The 24,568-nt window shown below is 50.9% G+C and overlaps 1 protein-coding gene across 1 annotated transcript in view; it reads left to right on the top strand.

Annotated features, from left to right (window-relative positions):
* ARFGAP3 (ARF GTPase activating protein 3) overlaps positions 1–23,367 on the top strand; it is a 111,049-nt gene extending 87,682 nt beyond the window's left edge. The window contains exons 6-15 of the mRNA XM_069081950.1: positions 887–970; positions 2,050–2,137; positions 7,237–7,296; positions 8,432–8,478; positions 8,820–8,953; positions 11,820–11,948; positions 12,459–12,584; positions 18,746–18,883; positions 20,645–20,768; positions 23,140–23,367. Of these exons, the coding sequence (XP_068938051.1) occupies positions 887–970; positions 2,050–2,137; positions 7,237–7,296; positions 8,432–8,478; positions 8,820–8,953; positions 11,820–11,948; positions 12,459–12,584; positions 18,746–18,883; positions 20,645–20,768; positions 23,140–23,352 (1,143 nt within the window). The 3' untranslated portion in view covers positions 23,353–23,367. The remainder of the gene's footprint in view (positions 1–886; positions 971–2,049; positions 2,138–7,236; positions 7,297–8,431; positions 8,479–8,819; positions 8,954–11,819; positions 11,949–12,458; positions 12,585–18,745; positions 18,884–20,644; positions 20,769–23,139) is intronic.
* The last annotated feature ends 1,201 nt before the right edge of the window (positions 23,368–24,568 follow it).

The raw sequence follows: 24,568 nt of genomic DNA, 5'->3' as shown, positions 1-24,568 counted from the left end.
GGCTTCGCGCTGCCACTGCCTCTGCTGCTGCCGCCGTCACCACCACCGCCAGCCAACGCAGGAACGCTAGCTTGGCTTCCACTTCCTCTTGCTCCGCCCCTTCCTGCTACATCAGCAAGTCCAACGGGGCACGGAAGATCTTTAAATCCCATAACCCTTACACCCTCTTACTTCTAGGATAAGGAACTGATTGCTCAACTTGGTCTCAGTCTTTCCAGACTCCTTTGTTGCCCATTTTCCCCTTTGTGGCTCTATCCTAGCTTAACCAGCTTCAGGCCTAGCATTTTGTCCCTGTCTCCATCCTTTCGTCCGGACTCTCCTGCAAGCTGGGGACGTGTCCCTTTCTCACTTCTATGTCTAAGCATTGTCAGCTTCGTTTAAGGTTCCGGCTTTCTCCAGGAAGCCATTCTGGATCCCTGCTGCTCTTGGTGCTTTCTCCTTTCTCAAACCACACCAGCTCCCCACAGGCAGGATGGCGTTGGCTTTGTCTTTGTGTTCCCTGGTCCTCCCAGCGCTACACCTTACGGGCATGAGTGGATCAGATTCAGACAGGCCAAAATGACACACCAGGCCCAGCAGGATGAAACTGAGCAGAGAGAGGACGAAGGCCAAGGCCTTGGGGTCTGAGCTGTCAGCCCCACAAGCACAATTCAGGAGGCATGAATGTAGGCTTCACACCTGTATGGCTTTGGGGGCCCCCAAAGCAGGGCTGCTGGCTGACTGGCTCCCCCAAAGCAGGATGTCCCGCTTTGGGAGCGGGTGCCACGGAGGCCGGATGGGCCCTGGCTTTGTGTCAGGTGCCAGTTGGGCTGGCTGCCTCTGACGTCCTTTCCCCTCTGAAATCTTGGGGTCAGGGCTTGAGCACTGCCTTGTGTTTCCATCGTAGTTGTGGCTGGAGAGCTGTGTGGTTCCGCCGTCATCCCCACAGCAGAAGGAGGAGGATTTCTTTGCTTCCCATGCTTCTCCCAAGGTAGGTGATGCCGTCCACCTAATTCTGACCTAGCAGTTGTTTGTTCTGGTTTGTTTTTCCAAATGGTCTTACTCTTGCATGGTAAAAGTCTTCTTTAAACTTGGAGTTTGGGGAATGAGGAAAAAGGAGCCTCCTCTTCTTCCTTTGCCGGTTTGGGGGCGAGAAAGCTGCTTCAGCAGTTGGAGCCACACAGCTCTTTCTCACTTGCTGCCATCCCTTTACCTTAGTGGGACAAGGGCATTTGAGAAACATTTGTACAAACACGGAGATCAGCTGTTGAGACCAAAGCACCATGTACATTTTCAATACTGCTCTTATGTATTCATTCAGGAAATACTTGTTAAAGGCCCTCTCTGCACAAGGGCTAATAATTCTCTTCTTCCTGGGTCTGTAGCCATTGCTAACAATTCACTGGAGAGAACTGCAGGTAATGGAAGGAGCCCTGAAGGGAAAGTCAGGGGAGCCTGAGTCCCCGTTCCCGCTCTGCCCCTTGTCCCCTGGAAGGCCTTGGCCAGTCATTTCTCCACTTTGGGCTTCGGTTAGAGAATCTCTAAGATCCCTCCATCTCTAGGCCTTTTGACTTAGGCCGGGCAAGGCATCCACTGTCTGGGTGTATGTGCCCTGGGATGAGAAGAGGCAGTGCATTGTGGGTCCTTTTATGCTGAACCCTTCTCCTCCTTTTCTTTTGCTGGTGTTAGAGCTGATTTCTAAGGTCTCGCCTCCATGCCTTCCATTGTGCTGCTGGTGTCAGAGAAAACCTGACAGTCTTCCTCTGTGTAATGAAGGCAGGGCCTTTGTGAGATACACACGTCATCCTTGCTGCCTTTGGGCCACCCTTGGTCCGGCCTTGGCTTGGAGTAGCTCACAGGTCTCCTCCTGCTGTGATCTCCGCTAGGAAGAGAATAGTCACTGGTGGGACCCAGCCTGGGGAAAAGGCCCGTAGGGAGGAGAGAGCTGGCACTTCTGACTGGTTGGCTGCCCTCTAATCCACGTCCTGGGGACGGGCCTGCTGACTGTAAGTGAGGTTGATTTTGTCCACTTTGGGGCTTTGTTCATCTGTGACTTTCCCCCTTGACCAGGTCGGTGGACCAGAGCGGGCAGCAGCACAGCCAGAGCCAGTTCCTTTCAGACCAAGTTCTTCAGAAGCTGTACCAGAAAACACCGGAGGTAGAGTCTTGGGCGCTTCTGTTTTATAATTAGAACAAAATGACGATTCTGGGAGAAGCTCCCGCCTTCCTAAAATGACTCGCGGCTGGCAGCTTTCTTGTGGGGTCGGGAGTGTTGTCAGTGCATCTGTTTAACATTTGTAGCTTTATTTTTAAATAAAATTACACAGAAGTCACTGAGAATGTGGATTGGATGAGTCAGACTCTCCTGCCACTAAGTACTGTGTTTCCCTGAGTATTTCTTAATACTCAAGCCTCATGCTGGTACCACCAGTCTTCTTGGTAAGGAAAGAGCCTGGGAATCTTTGAGTCAGAGGGCTTGGTTTGGTCAGCAAAGGGATAAGGAGGTTTCCTGGCCCAGAAGTTACCGCATGGGCTCAGGCTTCCCTGAAGGAGCTGAAAGTCCAGCATGGGAGGGCTTCGAATGCTGGGCTAGAAACTTGTATGTTTCAAGGCAGTGGGGCCTCCTACTGATGGCTTTGGGGCAGGGGGGTTACATGACCAGACCTGTATTTTAGGAAGATGATTTTGGCTGTAGTATGGGGAGTGGGTTGGCAGAGGCAGAGACACAAAGGGTGACCAGTTAGTCCACACCATAGTATCGGGCCTAGACTAGAGGCAGCAGGTGACCTGAGCTGGGATGGTGGTTGTGTGAGTAGTGACAGGGGAATGGATGGGAGAGGTGTGGAGGGAGAATTGCCAAGATTTGGTCCTTGATGATTTATGGAGAGTGAGAGAGAGGAAAGAGGCAACAATGATTAGGTTCCATGGCTGGGTACCTGTAGGGAAGAATGGGTGTTTGGGGGAAAAGAATATACTCTGTTTTGGACATGATGCCCAGGTGGCATTCAGGAGATGGTCAGTAGGCAGCTGGTGTCACAGGACTGGAGTTCTAAAGAGACTGTGGGGTGGAGATGATCCTGGGTAGGATGATGTTTGAACCCATGAAACTGGATGAGATCACCAGGGAGAGAGCACTGGGGGGCATCTGTCTTGGGGGGTGAGGGAAGGATGGTGGACCACTGAAGGAGACTAAGGAAGGGAGGGCAGGGGCACAGATGCACAAGGAGGAGCCAAAGGTGAAGTGATTGGACGTAGCAATTAAGAGATAACGAGGTGTAAAAGACCAATAACAGCCATTTCTCGGTAGATCCTTAGCAAACAGCTCTCAGAAAGAATCAAGATGCTCTTGGGATCCATGGGAGGTAATGGTCTAAGTCACTCAGAGGAACACTTCAGAATGGCTCTGAGGTTTCACATCTGTCAGTAAATGGGCAAAGTGACCGAAGATGTTAGAAAGAAGGGCACACTAGTCCGTTGTTGGTGGGACTGTGAATGAGAGGGCTCTTCTGGAAACAGTTTTGAATTCTGCGAGGAAAATTGCTCAACAGTCCATCCCCCTCGACCCAGAGGTTCCACTTTTAGGCCCATTCCCCAAGGAAGTCAGAGGCAGGAAAAAAGTTCCCCCTCACACCCAGATATCAAGAACTGCACAGAAGGGGAGAGAAAAGCTGTTCATAAGCAGCCAAACAAGCCAGACTGAGATGGCCTGGGATGGGCCAGGACCCGCTGGGATAGGCAGGATGATACTGAGATGTACAAAATGGGGAGTGTGGTGAGCAGAGACCCCAAGGACTGAGGCAGAATTAGGAAGAGACACAAAAGGCCGCACCAGGGCCGCTCGGAAGCTGCACTGTTCCAGTGTGATGGCCAAGCATGGGCCCAGTGAAGAGAGAAGAGAACATTTGCACCTTCTTGGCAAAGGTGGCAGCAGCTGTGGGCATGAAGCCTGGCGGAGCCACTAGCTGGGTGGTGAGCTTTGTGAACTGGATTTTTCCCTTTTTGTCTGTGTTATAAGGTTGACTCTGGGAGAAGAGCTGGAAAGGGGCTGGCAAATGTAGGTGATGTAAAACCCAAAGATATCCATGGGAATGTTTTTTTTTAAATAGGCTTAGAAAGGGAGGTACTTAGTAACCGGAGAAGGAAAGCATCAGGTGGACTCTGGGTGCAGAAGTCAACTTGCAAGGGCTTGCTCAGGGCACCTGGGAGCTCAGGAGGGAAAGGAAAGCAGACTGGAGGGGATGGCCGGGCAGAGCCAAGGTCCCTGGGAAGCTCCCCTCCCACCTCACTTTTATGGAGTCAGGGTTGAAACCCAGTCCTCTGACTCCAGGTCCAGAGCTCCTCCTATGTACCTGGTCAGGCGTCTCCCCCAGTGTTGGGCCCAGTGCTGTGTACACCGTAAATGTTTGTTGAACCGAATTTCCATGTGATTGATTTCTCCTCACTCCCCTTCCCCCACTCTCCGTTCCAGCCAAACTCACCTGCTCTATTGCCCAGCCACAACAGTATATCTGAATCTTTGCCCAGACCCTTGTCCTTAGATGGTTCTCCAGCCTCACCTCTGCTGCTTTGAGTCCCTAACTCCCACCTAACAAAGAGTCCTGTGATAAGGCCCCTCCCTACCCCACCTATTTTCTGCTCCCCTCCAGAAATAAAACACCAAATTCATTTTGTATTTCCTCGTGGGCACATTCCTTCAGCTGGGAAGGCCTAGCTTCAAACCCTGCCTCAGGTGTCTGTGTGGCCCTGGACACATCACTTCCCTCTCTCAGCCTCGCTGAGATCCCAGTTACCTGTGAGAGTGATGTCAAAGGACAAACTGCCTTCTCTCTAAAGTGGATCATTGCACATCCCTGTGGGCCAGTCAGACACAGTGACCTGCATCAGGCCTAGATGTTGGTGTGGAATTGGTACCTTGAGATAGCGTGAAATGGTCCTTGTGTGGTGTCCACAAGGCACAGTGGAGGTCTGCGAAAGCCAGACCAGTGCAGGAGGGCCTTGGAGGAGGTGGGCACTACTGGGGATGGATGGCCTGGAGGGGTGGCCTACTAACAGCTTTGTCTGGAGAGTCATGAGAGTCACACCTGACTGTGACTGGGTTAGCACCATGGGCACTAGGTTAGCCCTGGTGGAGCCTGGGTACCAGTGCCCCCAGGATGGGCTGGGCCATCTGCAGAGCCCTGCTGCCCCGGACAGGGTAACCTGCCAACCTTTGGGCCCTTTATTCACCTCTCCACAATGGGGTGGCAAAACAAACTCTAGGTCTCCATTGTCTCAAATAATGACTTTGGTCACCATTGTTTTTAACCCAGAAATCCCCTGAGCACTAGGAAGGAACCATGGGATTCCCTTCAATCGTTTCCAGATTCTTCCTTTCTACAAAAAAGAACATGCTGTTAGTGATGAATATCTTGTTTCTATATCTTCATTTTCCAGTGTCACCCTGCTCTATCCACCACCCCAAAAGCCATTCCTCTTAGGACACAAGACAAAAAAATAGATTTTTTTATTTTTCAGTGGCTTCCTACTTATCAGTGCAGACGTGTGCATCCCTCCCCCCACTATGTTAGATTGTAAGCTCCTCGAAAGCAGGAATTGTATTGTTCAAAAAAGAAAGCCCTTCTTCCCTTGGAGCTTGCATAGCTTAGGGTCCCACTGTCCACCACTTGGATCTCAATCTGGGAGGGTACCCAAACTCACCTCCTACAGCATTCTTATTTCCAAGTCACAGAGGAAGAGGAGGAGCATTTGTGTCACCATCCACCTTGGCGAGCAGGATCCCAGGTGGGCTTTGGCCTCACTCAGGCCTGTGCCTGACAGCCATGGACCATGAGCAGTAGCAGAGAAAGAGCAGCCCCCAAAGGAATTCTTTACAAGGTTGAAAACTTGTCTCTGGGCTTCGGACATCCTTGGAGAAGGTGTTGCCAGCCAGTCAGTATATATCGCTAGAAGCCAGGGACCATGTGGAGGGATGAGCCACACATTGGGGCACCTATCACGGGTCACATGTGCTTCGTGGCTCGGGGCCAGTGAGTTTCCTTTCTCTGGGCCTCAGTTTCCCTATTTGCTTTCCAAGGAGAGTTGGACTAGATGATGTCTGGTGTCTCACAGAGCAGAAATTAGGGCTTTCTTTCGTTTGTGCTGTGCCGGACACAGAAATATAGGTCCCAGACCCCTTTGTTAAGCCTGTGAGACCCTTTCCTTTGGTTGTGCCTTTTCAGCTGGCTTGACTGTACAGAAGGGGAGATGATTGGAGACCCCAATGCCAGGAATTGAGCCTGCCTTGTAGTCTTAGAGGTGAACTCGGGACCCTTTGTCTGTGCAGATTTGTGCAGGGACTGGACACACTGTCCTCTGGCCCGTCAGTCCACGTCTGCTGGGTTTTTTCTCAGTTCTGGGCTCTGCCTTCTAGGAAGGATGTTGACAGTCTGGGATGTGTCCACACGAGGGGTCTGGAGGACTCAAGGGGTGGATGGAAAGATATGGGCAGGTTTATTTAGTCTGGAGAAGAGAATTAGGGGGGCCTTGGCAGCAGTCTGGGAAAGGCCTTGGGCATGGCCTGCTTGGGCTGCTGAGCTGGGATGGCTGATTTGAACTTAATAGAAGCAGCTTCTTACCCAGGAGAGCTGTCCAGCCACGCCCTGACTGGTCTGTCACTGGGAGGCTTCAGGAAGCTGGCAGATGAGTGTTTGTCAGAGTCTGGCCATGGGGGCCCCTCCCACTTCTGCAGCTCCCTGGGCTCCCCAGCCCTGAGCTCTGGACTGGGCCCCGTGGATATATGTGTCCTTTACTGGTTTCTACCCAGAACTTTATGGCTAATGAGGATTCTCAGCAGACCGCAGTTGCTGATTGTCCCAACAGTCCCAAACCTCATCCCGGTGCCACCCTGGCACCAGCAGAATCCAGGCATTCATTTACAAACTCAGAAGCTGGAGTACAAGTTACTATGAGCAGGCTGACAGCCAGAGGTTTGGGGCTTCAGTCACTGATCTCCTGCTCTTTGGCTATTTGCAAATTTCCAGTCTACACACATTTTAGGTGTCCATCTCAAGATTGTTTTTCAGATCACCTGTCTATAAGGTAATGTGTTTTGGGGCCTTGCATTTTCATGTCTCAGTGATGGTCCCTGTGCTGAGAAAGGAGTTTAAGGAACAGAAAGGAGAAAAGACCCAGGAAGGATTAGAGGCTGGACTGTCTGAGCACACAGCATGTTTGCAAGAGTGTTCTTTTCCACATTGATCTCAGCATTTTTACTTTCAGGTGGAGCAGAGCAAGGACCGAGTGTTGACGGCCTGAGTGTGTCACCAAAAGCTTCATTAGGTAATTCTCTTCCTCCTCCTCCCTTTTCTCCTCCCCCTTCTCCTCCTCTTCTTCTTCCTCCTCTTCCTCCTCTTCTTCTTCCTCTTCCTCCTCCTCCCTCTTCCCCCTCCTCCTCCTTTTCCTCCTTCCCCTCCCCCATCCTCTTCCTTCTCTTCTTCTTTCTCCCTCTTCTCCTCCTCTTCTTCCTCCCCTTCTCTTCCTCCTCCTCCTCTTCTTCCTCCTCCCTCTTCCCCCTCTTCCTCTTCCTCCCCCTCCCCCTTCTCCTCCTCTTCCTCCTCTTCTTCTTCTTCCTCCCTCTCTTATTCCCCCTTCTCCTCTTCCTCCTCCTCCCCTTCTTCCTCCTCCCTAAGCACCTGTCTTAGTTGTAAATTGTGGTAAGGGAGTAGTAGTGTTCATGTCCTATGAAAGATAGCATGGTATTCTGACTGCCGTGTCACAGTAGGCACTTACTTCTGTGGAACTGAATTAAGCTGATTGCTGTTAGTTTATTTTCTTCATAACTTCTATTTGAGACATTCTGAAAATGTATGCCTCATTCCATACCTGTAGTTTATCACTTCTCTGCTGAGAGTCAGAAGACTTGCAAAAAAATGGTCTTTTGAGAAAAAATGCCACATTACCATCTTTCTGTGCCCCTTATGGAGCATAACAGGGACGTATTTAGCTCAAGCTCTAAAAAGGAAATCCCTTATTGATTTTTTTTTAACGTACTTTAAAAGAATTACTACTTTTAACCTTTTTTTAAAATTTTCTGTTCCAAGTTTCCTCTTTCCGGAGGCCCTGCCCCTGACATGTAAACAGAGGGCCTGAAGGTAGCTGGGAGCCGCACAAATCACAGTACTCCTGCTCTATGCAGCTCCTGGTGGGCAGTATTCTGAGAAGGGTGGCATTCTCTGACTCCCGGCCGTGACCAAGCGCGGGCTGGAGGCACCTGAACATGCTTGTGTCAGAAGTCCTCTTAGTGCTGCTGGGCCTGGGTCTTTCATGTAGTGAGTCAATTCAGAAGACGCGTTATCTTTTTAACTCTGATTTACAGTTAAATCTCTAGTTAGTGTTTTTATGGATGTGGAAAACCAAAAGGCAGAAGGCAATATTGTTTCTGTTTATCTGAAGCAGCGATTCTTTCTTTTGGCAGATGTTTCCTCTCTCATTAAAAAGAAACCAACCCAGGCTAGAAAGGGGGTGAGTATCATGTGCACACTAGCTGGTCCCACTGTTCCAGGCCTCTTTGCCCCCACAGAAAGTCAGACTTTTTGCTTTTGAGCTCCTTGGTGATGGGTGTGAGTTTGGCAGGGGGCTGGCTATGCAGCGTTTGTGATAGAACGGGGGCATTCCTGTGCTGTTTGGAGCGAGGGACTCGAGGACCTTGTGTTTAGTCACCGTCTCTCCCAGGCTGCCTGAGCAGTCTTCCACATCCCTTACCCAGCACAGTGGGTGGTCATTCGTAGAGGGAGACATAAGTCACTTTCTGTGAATGAGGCGTTCGCTCCTCTGTCCCAGTGACCCCGTGTCTTCTCTTCCAGCTCGGGGGCAAGAAAGGAGGCTTGGGAGCCCAGAAAGTGAGCGGTTCGAGCTTTAGTGACATTGAAAAGCAGGCCCAGGCAGTGGAGAAAAGGAAGGAGCAGGACGATCTCCAGGCGCCCAAGGAAGACTCCGTGTATGTGGGAGAGAGGGTGTGGATGAAGGGTCTCCTGGGGTGGGGGCAGCGGCTTCCCCCGAGCAAGCCAAAGGAGACCTTCCTGGCACCGTGAGTGTGTGGGAGGCAGCCGCTGGGGGCTCCCACGCCCCCTTGGCAAGTCACTTTGCCTCTGTCTGCCTCAGTTTCTCCAGCTGTAAAATGGGGATAGTAACAGCTCCCAGCTCCAGGGCTTGTTGTGAGGCTCAGGTGAGATCATCCTTATGACGCATTTAACTCAGATCCTGGCACACCGTAGGCGCCTAATGAGTGCTCATTCCCTCTTTCCCATATGGATGGTCAGGCTTCTTTTTTTGCATGTGCCCACCAGGTGGCAGCAGAGGCTGTGGTGTTATGGAGGCCGCCTGAAAATCTGTGATGGACTCTCTGATTTTATTAATTACCCAACATAAAAATAATTTCATCCTGGAGATCTGGAGGGCTTTGGAGCCAGACTCCTCCTTCCCTCCCTCTCGCAGGACCATCACTGACTGTAAACAGCCCCAGGGAGGGTCCTCTGGGCTGTGATGGCCACCTGTGTGCCTCTGCCCCAGTCATGGGGCCAGCAGTGTTCAGCAGTGCAGAAACAAGTGTAGACCGAGGTTTCCCAGACCACCCTTCCCTTCTGGGAGCGTCCAGTTTGTAGTCAGAGGGTCTGAGTTCAGATTCAGACGGCCACTTGTCACTCCCTTCTGTAGGCACATGATCTCTGGGGTCCTTCGAGCCTAACCTCTGTGGCCAGTTTTCCAACTTCCCTTTCAGCAAAGTCCAGGGAGGGTGCCCGGCTGCTGCCAGGCCATAACAAGCACCGAGCAGGGCAGAAAACTGTGGATGCCTGCCTGCCAGAGCAGCAGCAGCAGAGGCTGCTGCCATGAGCCTGCCTCCGGTGTGAGGGCACAGTCATGGCGTGAGCCCTCAGAATCTTAACGTGCCCGGTTTTCTTCCTAAAAAGAACTTCCCATCTCCCTTACCCTCAGCCTCCTTTGCCTCTGGCACCTTCCAGCCGTGTGCAGCTTCCCCTAGGAATCCCACTGGAAACATCGGCCATGGGTTTGTTAATGGGCAGGATGGGCATGGGCTCTCTACGTGTTAGAGTCCGTAGACCCAAGGGCACCCCAAAGAATTACCAGCTTGTGCAGGCCTCAGCCTTTGGGGCCCTTGGAGAGAGGGAGGAAACCCTGGCATCAAACCTGAACGTTTCAGTTCATTGTGGCACTTCTTTAGTGCCTTTCTTCCCAGGTGTTTGCAGCATTTTTCATTATTAAGAGTGTAACGGTAGTAATAATAATATAGCGAGAATGTAATAATGCACTTTACTTTCTAAAAATGAAGTCATGCTTTATCGTTTCAAATATAAATCTGGCTGCCCCTATTGCAGCGCCAATTGTCCTTTGGTAGAAGGATGCTTTCTCCCCAGTTACCACATGGATTGGACTGCCCTCCGTCTGAGGATGGAGGCCGTGCTTGCACGTCTGCCTGCCGAGTCCCTCCCTCCCTCCCCAGGCGCATCTTCTGGAGACCAAGGAGGTGGCTGAGGAGCTCTGGAGGAGGAAGGTGCCTTGTGTTGGAGCTGGCCCGTTTCAGTGTACGAAGGGATGTGGAGCCTGGTCCATGCACACTAGGGAGCCCACTGTGAAAGGAGCCCTGCCCATAGAAAGCCTTTTAAGAATCACCTCATCATTTTAAATTAAAAAAATTTTTACAACACACAGAAAAAGGGCAGCAAGGTGGTGCAGTGAGTAGAGAGCGCACTGGTCCTGAAGTCAGGAGGACCTCAGTTCAAATCTGGCCTCAAGACACTTGACACACTTACTAGCTGTATCACCTTGGGCAGGTCACTTAACCCCAATTTCCCTGCATCCCCCCCTCCAAAAAGCAAAAAAAAAAAAAAAAAAGAAAAGAAATTTGGCATTTCCTACATCCATTTGGAAACACAATTCTGACACAGGCTCTGGAGGTTTTAATCAACAGATTGCCTCAGAAGCTTTAAGGGCTTTCTTGGCAAGTTGTAGCCTGCCATGGGCATGTGTGCGTGTGTGTGCACACACATTCACACTCACTCTGCTGGATGATGGGTGGTAGAGGCTGCCTGTTAACTGCATTCTCTCTCACATTGGGGCAAGAGGAAGGATAGAGAGATGGAGTTTGGAGCTGAGGCTGCAGGCATGGCAAGACTGTTTACTGGTTAGGTCACTTCCTTTATTTTTACTCTGTGTTTCTGTTAGTAAATCACCCATTTTCACCACTAAAAACAAACTTGCAGAATGGTGATGAAATTAAAATCTCATGCCAAGTAAGAGATTGTATTTTTTGTAGTATCCCTTCATTCTGCAGACATGCCTTAACTCCTTTCTGTGAGCAGAATCCTGTGCAGCACATTAGGGGAGATAGGCAATTTGGGCAGGACACAGTCCATGGTGTCCTGAGGTTCACAGACAGGCAGATTGTGGCAGCACCTGGGCTTTGCTCCCCAGCTGTCCCCTTAGTTTGAGCTGCAAACCTGATGCCCCTTCTCCCTGCAGAGGGGCTCTCATGCCATCACTATTCTCACATTGTGAGTGAAAGCCTACAGAAACCAGGTATCGGTCAGTTCTGTGTTCTATCCACATTTTTGAAGATTATCCTTCACTGAATGAGTGTGTGATATGCTAGGGCATGAGGGTGGGAGCCCCAAGCGTTTGAGGAATGAAAAGGCTGCCCTTGGCTTGGAGGGGCTGTGACCCAGGCAGGACCTAGCCCCAAATGGGTAGGCAAGAGTGCCAGAATTCACACTTCATTTCACTTAGTCTTGATGGAGTTCATGATAAATTAATATATCTCGGTCGGGCTGTGTGTGTGTGTTTTTTAGAGTGTCATCATTACGATTGGCCTACAAAGATCTGGAAATTCAAATGAAGAGAGATGAGAAGACGAATTTTGGGGGCAAAAAGAAAATAGAATCGGAAAGACTTGGCATGGGGTTTGGGAACACCAGAAGGTACGTGAGCTGGGGCTTTTTCTCATTTAAATGGATTTAAAACACAAACCAGTCATTTAAAAATCTGTTTGGTTTTCTAATTTTGTTCCCCTTAAATGTGGGGGTTGGTTCTGTGTTAATAAGTGGTTTTGTTGACTGAATAAGTTGACGTGTCTGGAAAATGTTCTGCTCTCTTAGAGAAAAGCGAGCTGAGTATCCCCATCCGGGAATGGGTATGGTAGGGCAGTGACTCCTTGTGGGAAGCGATGGCGAGAAACCCAGGAGGGCTTGGGAGCACATTTTACTTGTGAAAAGGATAAAGCCAAACTCAGGACTGCCAGGCATGCCTGCTGTGTAGTGTCGGCGGCGTCTCTGTTTCCAGTTTGAACGTCCGCGCTGCTTTTTCTTCAGCTTTTTGCAGATCTGTTCCCTGTAGACAGGATATTTGTTGCTAAAAGTAAAAACTAATGTTTGAGTTGAGTAATGTGTGTTTGTGACCAGTTGTTCATGTGTTTCTTACTTTCTTTGCAGTGGGATTTCCCACTCTGTGGTCTCTGACATGCAGACCATAGAACAGGAGACGCCCATTCTGGCCAAACCAAGGAAGAAATACAGTGACGACAGAGAGGATTCCTATTTCGCTTCATCCAGCACAAGGTAATGCGTTACGATTGCGCTTGTGCAGGGCAGTGAATCCAGACCATTAACTGCGTGACACAAACCAGTCATTTTCCCTTTGTCTCGTCCCTGTCAGTCTGGCCCTTCTGGGGTCCCTGGGCAGGCAGAGGGCCTGGCCCTCAGCTTTTTAGGTTTAGGAATTTAATATTTGGGGGCTCCCCAGAGATTGTTTGGTTCATGGGAACCAGTTTGAGCCGAACAAATTCACAGGAGATTGATTTATCAAACAAAATGACAGTTTATTGTTGGGGGTTGTGGCCCTAGGAATTGATAGCACACATTCTGTCCAAGTGGGTGGGTTTACTCAAGAGACCATTTGGGAGCCTGCGTTAGGAGTCAGGCCCAGAGTGAGGCGTCCTGAGGCATTGCTGTTTGTGGTTTTGTGGTTAAAATTATGTGCATCTGGGGCAGAATAGAGTCCCTGCCCTGGATCCAGGAGGACCTGAGGTCAAATCCGGCCTCAGACACTTAACACTAGCTGTGTGACCTTGAGCAAGTCACTTAACCTCAACTGCCCAGCCTTCCCTCCTCCAAAAAGAAAAAAAAAACAAGGTTCACATCTTTTCCCATTGTGATGCCTTTCAGATTCATTTCTGGAAACTTTAAATTCAGATCCATGTAAATCTTACCAAGTTGCACAATTTTGGTAAAATATAGTTGTGAGGGGCAGCTAGGTGGGGCAGTGAATAGAGCACTGGCCCTGGAGTCAGGAGGACCTGAGTTCAAATCTGGCCTCAGACACTTAACACAAAAACTAGCCCTGTGATCTTGGGCAAATCACTTAACCCCAATTGCCCTACCTTCCCCATCCAAAAAAGAAAAAAAAAGAAAGAAATATGTGCATTGGTGGCAAATTGTGACCATCCTGCTGTGACTTGTGGTGGTGTCTCTGATTATGTGTCTACATGTGTACACAAAGGTTTTTAGTTCTTCAGCAAGTGCCATGCCCCTGGAGGCAGATGGGCATGGCCTCTTCCTGTTGTAGTGGGAGTGGTCAAGGCACTGTGGCGAGCCCTTGGGCAGTGAGGCTACCCTAGGAGACACACACACACACACACACACACACACACACACACACACACACACAGCTCCTCTTCTATCAAATGAGGATGATAGATCATCACTGTCTCGTGGGGATTTTGTAGCATCAGATGGGACAGTGGAAGGAAAGTGTTCCCTCGCAGAAGGGAAAGGTCCCTGCAAGATGCAGCCTTGAGGGTGATGGGCTTCAGGTGCTGAGCCAAAGCCTGGGGCACCGGCCAGGGAGGAGGTGAGACACCAGTCAGAATCAGATGTGGGAGGACCTGGAGAGCTCCCGAGGCAGCCGGGAGCCAATGGAGGTATTTCATGCGGGGAGTAAAAAGACCAACTCATGCATGAGAAACACTGGCCAGTCCACAGTAGGAGCGACTGGTGTGGTGGGAAGCACTTGTGAGAGAGAGAGGACTGAACCCTGCCTCTGGTAATGAGAGCTCTGGGGGGGCCCAGGGCCAGGCCCTTGTCATCCTGCTCTGTGAAGTGCTCCCTGCTCGGACAGGACGCTACGAGGAGAGAGGGCCAGAGAGTGTGGGAGCGCCTGGCAGTGGGTGCATGCCCTGTACCTGTCGGCTCTTGGGATTCTGAGAACGGCTATGGGGGAGGGGAGCAGCCGAGTCCCCAGGGCCCAGGGGCCAAAGGGAGCTTGGCCTCCAGCAGGACCAACAGTCAGTGGCTTCCTCCCTGTAGCACAGACTCATTGAGGCCATGGGGATTTTCTTTACACCTGTGGACGTCACTTGTGGTTCCCTCTTTATAAAGGCACAACTGTGAGATGGGGGAGCCCCCACACCTCGAGGGGGCATCACCCAGAAGCATATCCCCCCAGGTTATGGTCCTTCCAGTTATCTCGCTCCATCCAAGGCTGGGAGCGTCTGCATCTGCACATCTCTGGAGAGCTATGGTCATGTTCCCCGGCTCCTTCCTCACTTGTTGCAGCATCACGGTATCTACCCCTGGGAGGGACCTTGGAGGTGACTTCAGCCAGCCCCTTTCAGGGTCCAGATGAGGAGATGAAGGAAAGCCCTTGAGGAGCAACCCATGCCCATAGTCAGTGCCACCCTCAGACTTTGGGAATCTGCGCCAGTGGCCTTTCCCCTCTGCTCTCCTGTCTCGACTGTTTACACTCGTGTTGAGCCAGCTGAACAGTGAGCCCAGAGGCTCAGGTTGGGGCTGTTATTGGCCACTCGGTGAAAGGCAGAACCAGCTGGGTTTGAAGGCTAGGCAGGAGCTCCCTCTGAAACAGAGCACTCTGGTCCTGGGTCACTGACTCCTTTAGAACCAGCAGTGTTTTTTTAAAAACCTGGTATTTCAGAGCTGCATTTCAAGAAATGATAAGTGAAAACTCTGCAGAACAAAAAGTAAATCGCCCAGCTTTTAGGAAAAAGTCTAGTCCCCGCACCCCAAAATCTAAGCAACCAAAGACGCTGTTCCTGGGGCCAGAGCATGCACGTGTAAGGCCGGCTGTGGAGAGAGTTTGTGCAGCACTGGTTCTGGGGTCTGCAGGCCCCTGGCTCTGCTGGTGTGCTTCCAGTCTGTCCCGTGTCAGTCCTTGAAAAGAGCCTGCAGTGGGTAGGCCAGCCACTTGGGAGGGAGATGTCAGTGTGGATGGACTTTCAGAGAGCACACGTGTGTGGCCGAGCTCCTCCCAGTCTTGTTCCTCTGCTGCCCAGTCATGTCGCCGACCCCTGCAGCCAAGCCACCGGATTGATGCTACACGTTTGGCCAGGCCTTTGGCGCCCTCTCCCCCTCAGTCATTCATCCTTCCACAGCACAGTGAGGAAAGATTGTCCCAAAGGCACACTAAAGAATAACCAGTGTTGCCTCGTTGACAGCATCAGTGAGAGAAAATGGTTTTCAGTAGAACCGTGGATGTGAGTTGGAAGAGGCCTCAGCAGCCGTCTGGTGCATACCTCACGGATGGGCATCCAGCCTCTTCTTGAAAACCCCCTGGAGGCCACCAGCCTGTGCCACTCTGGACAGCACTGCCTCCACCTTCGGAGGCTTTTCTGGGCCTCCTGCTTGCAGCAGCCTCCTGGAGGCTCCTAGTCCTCATGCTGCCTGCAGGGCCAAAGGGAACCAGTCTGACTGCATCCATAGGACAGTCCTTCAGATACTTGGAAGCAGACAGCTCTTCTTGAGTCTTCTCTTCTTTAGGCTCAACATGCCCCATTCTGGAAACTGATCCCCAAATCTGGTGACCTGAAGGCCCTTCCCCACCCTGGTACTCTCCTGTGGACCCTCCATGTTGTCGGTGCCTTCATACACAGAGGAGGCCAGAACTGAGCACAATCTTCCCGATAAGATCAGACCCTGTGTTGGAGGGAAACCAGACTCACCTCCCTGTCCCTTGGAGTGCAGCCCCAGACAACCTGCAACATCACAACTGCTGTCCTATCTCGAGCTTGCCTTCCTCTCAGACCCCTGGACTTTCTAAAGAGCGGCCACTCTTTGACTGTGCTTCTCTTTGTATGAGTGAAGCTGATGGTGGCTTTTATTTATCCACACTTTTCTACAAATAGGCTTCCTTGACTTCCTCAGGTCATCACAAGATCGTCCTGTGGCCATGGGGAGCCCCAGGGTACAGACCCTAAGCTGTATCCTGGGTACCTGCTCTTCTAAAGCCTGACCTGGACCACACTGAACAGTGCTGGGCCCTCCCACCTTGTGAGAGAGGCTTAGTCCTCAGCCCAGCTGAGGATGGACCATGAGCAGGTCCTTTCTAAAGGCCACCATTAATCAGAGACACTCATTTGTGAACCGAGGCTAGGGGACAGATGGTGTTTTCATGGAGACTTCATTGTTGGGGCTTGCCAGCTGGACACTGGAGAACGGCTCAGCATTACCTGCCCATTGTCAGTGAGGAACTTGTACAAGCACTATTTTCTGTTCCCCTCATCGGGGGAGGTCACCAGACCTGGTTTGGCTGGAAGGAGAGCTGGCCTCCTTGGCAGCTTCCCTAAATATTCCTAGAACAGCCCTGGCTGCCTCCACGTTCTTCATTAGCCCATTAGTACTGGAATATCATGAATTAGGGAAGGGCTTTCGAGCTGTTTCTGGTTTTTGTTTTTGTTTTTTTATTGAGCAATCAGGGTTAAGTAACTTGCTCAAGGTTACACGGCCAGTTATTTCTGGGTGTGGTGCTGAGTGTCTGAGCCCGGGATTCGATCTCCAGGTCGTCCCAACACTGGAGCCGGTGCTCTTACTCGCTGAGCCACCTGGCCGCCCTGTTTCTGTTTTAAAATTAGATCAGCGTCAGCCTTCGTCTTTGGTTGAACCTAACCCTGATTTTCAGAAAATAAACCATCAGATTGTTTGTGGTGCGCAAAGAAATGCAACGCGACCCTTCCGCTGACTGCCAGTATTGGTGCTGTTCCAAATGCCCTGGACCGTTTCCCTCTGTCTGTAAAGCAGATGTGGCCTAATTGGCTCTTTTGTGTTGTCTGGAACCAAACAAATAGCTCCCAGTTACCCAGCAACCTTTCTGAGTGGAAGGGGGATGGGCGGGTACATAACTCTCCAGAATGTTTGAGGAAGGATCAAGGATGAAATGTGGGGTGATAAAATCCTTTGAGAACTGTCGTGCCTCTTACGTCAAGGGAGCAGGTGGCTGAAGTCAAAGGGGGGGTAACAGAGAGAGTGACAGCTCAGATCCGGAGCTGTGGATTGATGATTGGGGGCACGCTTGGGCGGGTGAGAGTAACAAAAATGGCTCCTGACAAAGTCTGTACAGGACTACAAGAAATCAGGGTGTCCTTTAGCTGGTGCCTTTCTGAAGCAATGGAAACAGACACCATGTCCTCCCTACAGCCGCAAACACCCTGTGAGCCACCTACCTGTGATCAGGGCCACAGCTTAGGCTTGGGCCTGGCAGGGGAGATGAAGCACCCTCCCCCCGGCCCTGCCATGTGAGGTATTGGGGAGAACTGCACACTCTCCCAGCTCCATGGGAGCTTGGACATCATCTGTCTAGCCGTCAGCTGAGTGCGATGTTAGCTTCACAGTGCAATGGCTCTGACCATCGGTCATCTGCTCTCTGCTGGAGACTCAGAGGGTCACTAGCAGCCCATGCACAGTTCTCGTTGCTGGGCCGGCCTTATGACCGCTACTCAGTTTCCTGGTTCTGCCTCTACATCCTTGAAGACTGGGATGGAGTTTGCTGCAGGCCTTCTCTTCTCCAGGTGATAAAAGAATGAACAGAAGTTTAGAGTCCAAAGAGGGGATAGGAAACGTGCAGTTATAATAATAATGATTACAATAATAGCTCACATGTCAACAGGGAGAAGCCCTTACAGTAGGGTCTCACTGGATCTTCACCACAGCCCAGGAAGGAGGGAGGGGCCGTCATTGTCCCCATTTTACAGAGAGGAGTAAAGTGACTTAGCCAGAGTCACACAGCTAGGAGGTGTCTGAGGCCGGGCTTGAAGGCCAGGCCCAGATGAGCCATCTCTCCTCTGCCGTGCTGGTTTGGTGCCACACGCATGTGTGTCCACTGGCATCCTCATCCACATCCCTGTGAAGTAAGTGATGCGCAGGCATTCCTCATTCCACCTTGACACATGAGGGAGCTATGTCCCAGTGCTGCCCAGTTGGCAAGCAGTGGTGGCAGGGCTTCGGGCCTGCAGTTCGTCTGATGACACAGCCCCACATGAGCCAGGGGAAGAGCAATGCTCTCTGCGCCCCTTAGCGGAGAACATTTCCTCCTAGGGGCTGGGCAGCATCCAGGAAAAGGCCCTACCAGGCTGGGCCTTTGAGGATGGGTGGAATGGTGGTAGAGGTGGAGGGGAATGCTGGAGCCCAGGAATCCACGCTGGGGAAGGCTCCCAGCGGGCAGCAGTTTGATTGTGGAGCAACGAAGTAATCTCATACCAGTGGGTCTTTAGGATGATAACTGTGACCCACAGGACTGGGTAAGGATGCTGTCCAGCAAGTGCTGGGTGTGGAGAAGTCACAGGCCAGTTCCAGAGCACGCGGGGGTCTCTGCTGAGGAGAGCCAGCAACCGTTGTGGCCATCATGGACACTCCCGAAAGGAAGGAAGGCCGCTGCTGCCCCTTCCCCCAGCCCATGGGGTCGCTGAGGTCCTCTCTGTGCTTCCCTCCTGCAGGTACTTTGAGGACCCTGCCGAATTGAGGGGCAGCCCTGTCCCTAAATGGGATGACAGCTCAGACACCTTTTGGAGGAACGAGCCCATCAGAGAGACAGAGACCATCCTGAGCTCAAAAGGGATGAGCTATGCAGACAGGTATGCCGCAGGGTCTGGGCCCAGCCCGAGGCCCAGGACACAGGGAGAGGGCTGCCCCACGGCCTTCCTCCCATCTGTGTTAGGCTGGGAAGGTGGCCCAGTCCCCTCATCCCCAGGCCTTCTCCTCTGCTCGCCCTCGTGACCAGCGCGCATCTTCCCTTACACTCCTGCAGCTCAGGTAGGGAGGACCGATGTTATGCATGATTTACGGGTGATGAGGTTCCAAGAGAAGTGACCTGTCCATGGTCACACAGCCAGGGTGTGGTGGACATTGTGTACTCACAGCCAGAGCTGCCCGCCTCCATGAGGGCCATCTTGACTTGGTGTTAGATTAGCTCCAGGGGAATCAGTTCTGTAGGGAAAAGGGGCCCTCTGTGGCCAGGCGGCTGTGCTCATGCCATGCCAAGCATAGTTTAGGATAGCAAGGGGGCCTCAGTGAGCTTGTCGTTCATGAGGACCACATGGACCCATGGGACTTGGGGTTCTTGGGTCTTCCTAAAATAACAGCTCCCCATTTGCTGTTTTCTTTTTCAAACATTACACGCCTGTTGCACTAACCTGGACCAAACCAGTAAAAGCTGTTGGCCTTAGGGTACATACAGTGACCCTTGGGAAGAAGGAAAGGCAGGGAAACTGGAGAACAAAATAGTGGAAGCTGAGGACTTTTCCCAAAATTGTTGTGTGTGACATCAGCATCTCTTAGACTAAGTCATAGGGCCCTGGTCTTGGTGCCCCCAGCAGGGCCCGGTCGCCAGGCCCTACAAGCCGCCGGCCTGGGAGGCACCGTATTTGTCTTGAAGGGGCCAAGGGAGAGGGACTTTCCATCTCAGGACCCTTTTGTTCCCGTTTTCTTGGGGATTCGCCTGAGCACGTGTGCAGGGTTCTGTCCCTGCTGCCTCTCACCTGCCTCTTGATCTCCATCACCTGCGACCGCTCCCTTACCAGCAGCTGCTTGTGTGGATCCTGTTGGCTCTCTCAGGGGTAGCTCGAGAGCCCCGCGGTTAGAGCATTGGGAAGGCTGAGTTCAGATCTAGCTCAGACACTTGCTAGCTGAGTCACCCTGAACCAGTTACTTGAATGGGGCAGTCCTTCCCAGGGCGTTTGTGAGGATCAGAGATCACACTTGTGAAGTGCTCTGACCTGTGTCTGTCAGTGGGTGCTGTATAAATGCCAGCTGTTGTCACCGTCATCACTGTTAGTGTTCTTTCTCCTTCCATCAGTCAGGTCATCCAGGCTTTCCCCCTTACAGTGCGGTGCTCTGATGTTCATATAGCACAGTACAGTATGGTCAGTGTGTCCCTCTGCTCACCCAATCATGGCAGCCCCTGGGCTTCCCCAGCTTTGCTCCCACCAGGAGCCACAGGCTGCCCTTTCTTTACACTTCGGGGGGAGGCCCCTGACACTGTCGGAGTAGCAGAGTACGGGCAGCCATGGAGGGCATGTCAGATACGTGGGACCTCTCTGGCCTGGCCTCCCACTGCCCATTGACTGAGTGGAGGGGCTGAACTTCACCTCACAGCAGAGGATTCATGACTGCCTGAGATGAAGGCAGGGGCCTTTATGTTGTGTGCCAAGGGGTTTGATTGCATTTGGGAGATTTCAGTTTTGAAGTGTTCTTAAAATGACTGTTCTTGTTTTCTGTCTCTTTTCAAATGCAAATACAAATTTATACATTATCAATGAGAATCACATTTGCCTTACCTTCAATTAAGTCATTTTTTGCTGTAATTGATCTTGAAACCAATTTAATTTTAATTGTAGACCGACTTCGCGTCGCAAGCCGGATCATGAGGCAGCTGGAAATACAGATGAGGCACAAAAAAAATTTGGCAATGTCAAAGCCATTTCATCGGACATGTATTTTGGAAGACAAGACCAGGCTGATGTAAGTGTGGCAAGAGGGGAGGCATAGAGGGGAACACTGCGCTGCTGGCAGACCAGGGACCCTGGGGTTCTGCTCCAGCCTTCATCACTAGAATCGTCCTCTCCTCTCAGCTAGACTGTGATCTCTGGAGGCCAAGGCAGGAACCACACCTCACCTTTTCTTGGGTCTCCGGTGGTGCCTAGGCTTGGGCTGTGCTCCTAGCTCCATGTTGGATGAACACCGTGTAGTCCTGGCCTTGGCACTGACTGGGAATCCAAGCCGGGGCGAAACAAATCCAAACTGGGGTGTGTGTGAGAGACGGCATCTTGGAGCCCAAGAGAACCATAGCCAGAATTGAGCTATTGCAGGCTGTCAGATGTGAGTGCCAGATGTGACCCAGGGCATTCAGAAGAGGAGCTCCTCACTTGGTGTCCTGGAGCCCTGGGCAGGCAGTCTAGGGAAGCCCATGAACTCTGCTGAGAATCACATTTTCAGATGCATAAAATAAAACACGCAGACTCACAAAGGAAACCAATTATGTTGAACTACAGTTAATAAAATATATCTATTTTTAAAGACCAAGTTCATAGATCCTGATCTAGACCAAGCCCACACTTTACAAAGAAAGCAGGCAGGGAGTTCTGAGTCAGCACTAATGACCCCTGGGCCTTCTAGCTCTTAGGTCCTCCTCTCGTCCTGCCAAATGAGACCACAGAGACTGGGAGCACGATTTCATTCAGTAAATATTTTTTTTATTAATACTTCATTTTCCCCCAGTTACATGTAAAAAATAATTTACAAGTGTCTTTTGAAAAAATTTTGAGATCCAAATTCTCTCCTTTTACTCCCTCTTTGAGAAGGCAAGGAAATTGAACATATTTTCTTGTCAGTCATGTTGTGAAAGAAAACAGAAAACAAAAACAATGAAAAAGTATGCTTTGGTCTGCACTCAGACCCCGCCAGTTCTCTCTCTGGAGGTGGGTAGCATTTCTGATCCAGAGTCCTTTGGAATTGTCTTGGATCATTGTATTGCTGAGAATATCTAAATCATTCACAATAGATCATCATACAATATTGCTGTGAGTACGTGAAATGTTCTCCTGGTTCTGCTCACTTCACTTTGCATCAGTTCATGTGAGTTTTTCCAGATTTTTCTGAGAGCATTGCACTTATCATTTCTCATTGCACAGTAGTATTCCATCTCAACTGTATGCCACACCTTGTTCTGCCGTTCCCCCATTGATGGGCATCCCCTCAATTTCCAGTTCTTTCCTACTGCTATAAATATTTTTGTACATATAGATTCCTTTCCTTTCTGTTTATCTCGTTGGGCTACAGACCTAGTAGTGATGTTGTGTGGTCAGAGGGTATGCACAGTGTTATAGCCCTTTGGGCGTAGTTCCAAATTGCTCGACACAATGGTGGAATCAGTATATATATATTTGCCCATATAGTACTGATAGTATATTAGTGTCTCAGTTTTCCCACATCCCTTCCAATGTTTGTCATTTTCCTTTTCTGTCACGTTAGGCAATCTGAAAGATGTGAAGTGGTACCTTAGAGTTGTTTTTATTTGCATTTCTCTAATCAATAGTGATTTAGAACATTTTTTTATATTATTATAGCTAGTTTTGATTACCTCATCTGAAAACCGCCTCTTCATATCTCTGACTATTTATCAGTTGAGGAATGGCTCTTATTTCTATAAATTTGACTCAGTTCTCTATATATTTGAGAAGAAAGGTCCTTAACAGAGAAACTTGCTGTAAAATTTTTTCACAGTAACGATTACCGACCATGTATTCCCTCCATCCTGTTTTCCCTGTTTATCCCACTCTCCTTTCACCCTGTCCCTTCTCCAGTGTTTTTCTTTGACTTTCACCTTCCCCAGTCTGCCCTCCCTTCTGTCAGCAGCCCCCTTCTCTTGTGCCCTGCCTCTCCTTCTTTGCTGTATGTCTCCCAGGCATCTCTCTGTGTCTGGTTCGGTCTGCTCCACATGCTCCCAGTCAGCATCTGACAAGGTTGGCCGCTTGTTTCCGTGCACATCTGACATCCTTAGTGTCAGGGATTCCAAGCCTGCATATTCTTTCTACGCCTTACCCAGATGCCTGGGGCCGAGAGCATTTGTTAAGTGTCTGCCATGTGCTGTTGATAGCTTTGCCAGGGCACATGGCCAGGTTTGTCCGAGGCAGGACTCAAAGCCGAGGCTGCCCAATTCCAGAGATAGCTCTACCCAGTGGGCCATTCAGTCCTTCTGTCCCATAAAAGAAGCATCCGGAGGCACAGGCAGAGCCTCACATGTTCAAGGTCCCGCTTTTAACCTGATAAAGTGGGAGCACAAGGAACCTTCCCAGAATGTCGGTCCCTGACCAGCTGTGTTTTCTCGTTGTAGTATGAGACAAGGGCTCGGCTAGAGCGGCTCTCGGGAAGCTCCTCTATAAGCTCGGCTGATTTGTTTGATGATCAGAGGAAACAATCTTCAGGTAAGGCTGGGCAGCTGGGCTGGGAGGTTGGCAGGACGGGAGCTCTGGGTGTCTGCACATGCTGTCCTTCCTGTGCCCAGAATCCAACCCTGGGCTGCCCCACATCACCCTTTCTGTCATGAGAAGGATCGGTATGGCCACAGTCAGTCGGACAGGGAAATCAAGTTCTCATGGGATGAGCTTTAAATAGTATTCATCTGTCACCAGGAAGGTCTTAACTGCTATCCGACACACCCTTGCCCTCTGGAAGCTTATGGTCTAACAGAGGAGACAACATGTTGTGGATGAAGACAGAGGACAAAATAAATACAAGGTGCCATGGGGAGGGAGGGCACTGAGAACCAGGTGTCAGAAAGGGCTGCTAGAAATGTGTCTTGCAGGAAGTAAGCGGTTCTAAGATCTCAGCAAGGAGGGAAGGCATCCAAAGGCATGGGCACAGCCTGTAAAGGTTTGGGGACAGGAGATGGAGGAGCAACAAGAAGCCAGATTTGGCTGGGCTGGAGAGCGCATGTGCATGGAGGGAAGTATTGTCTAATAAAAGGCAGGTGGGAGCCAGCCTAGGAGGGGCTGTAGAAGCTGGCCAAAGGAGACTGTAAGGCTGTGATTAACCCTTGAGTTAAGAGGAGGTCTCGGCATTTATCAAACTGAAGGGTGACATAGCCAGTCCCTTGGGAAGCCATGCTAAAGCCACATGGGAGAAGGGAGAGGCTGGGGCCAGGGAGAAGAGCCAGGAGGGTCTGCACCAAGGTGGTGGCCATGTAATGAAGAGGAGGGAAGAGAGTGTGCCAAGAGAGGCACATTTGTGGAGACTGGGTGAATGGATGTGAGTTACGAGGAAGGACTCCCTGCTGCAAAACTGGGACACCCTCGATAGAAATGGGCAGATCTGGGAGACAGACATATTGGGGTGGGGGTGGAGGGGCGTGGTCAGGGTTCGGAGCCACCAGGGGTCACGAGGGCAAGGTCCCCAGAGAGAAGCCAGATTGCAGAAGCCTAAGGGGACAAAGCACAGACAGTGAGTGCAGACAGCTTTTTCTAGGGGCGTGGCTCAGAAAGGGAGGAGACAGCCAGGAAACTGCAGTGGGAGGGCATGGCAGGGCTTTAGGGACTTTTCCTGGTCTTCTTTTAGGTACATTCTGGTCTTAACAACATTGTCAAAATAACTGAAAATGGGCCATTTTGAGTAGAATCATCTGGCACCCTGTGGCTTCTCAGGAACCGTGTCCAGTGAGCTCTTGGCCCTGGGCTCACAGAGCCCTGCCTGCATGTGCAGGCCTCAGGGGGCCATGGCTGTCCCAGCCTTGCTGGAATCTTCCTTAAGCAGAAAGTGTGGGAGCT

The sequence above is a fragment of the Petaurus breviceps genome, unplaced genomic scaffold (genome assembly GCF_028583685.1).
Source record: "Petaurus breviceps papuanus isolate PSGF00001 unplaced genomic scaffold, PetGlider_PUasm1.0 156, whole genome shotgun sequence".
NCBI lineage: Eukaryota > Metazoa > Chordata > Mammalia > Diprotodontia > Petauridae > Petaurus > Petaurus breviceps.
Note: the sequence above shows the minus strand (reverse complement) of the source record. Positions and strands in the feature narration are given on the sequence as shown.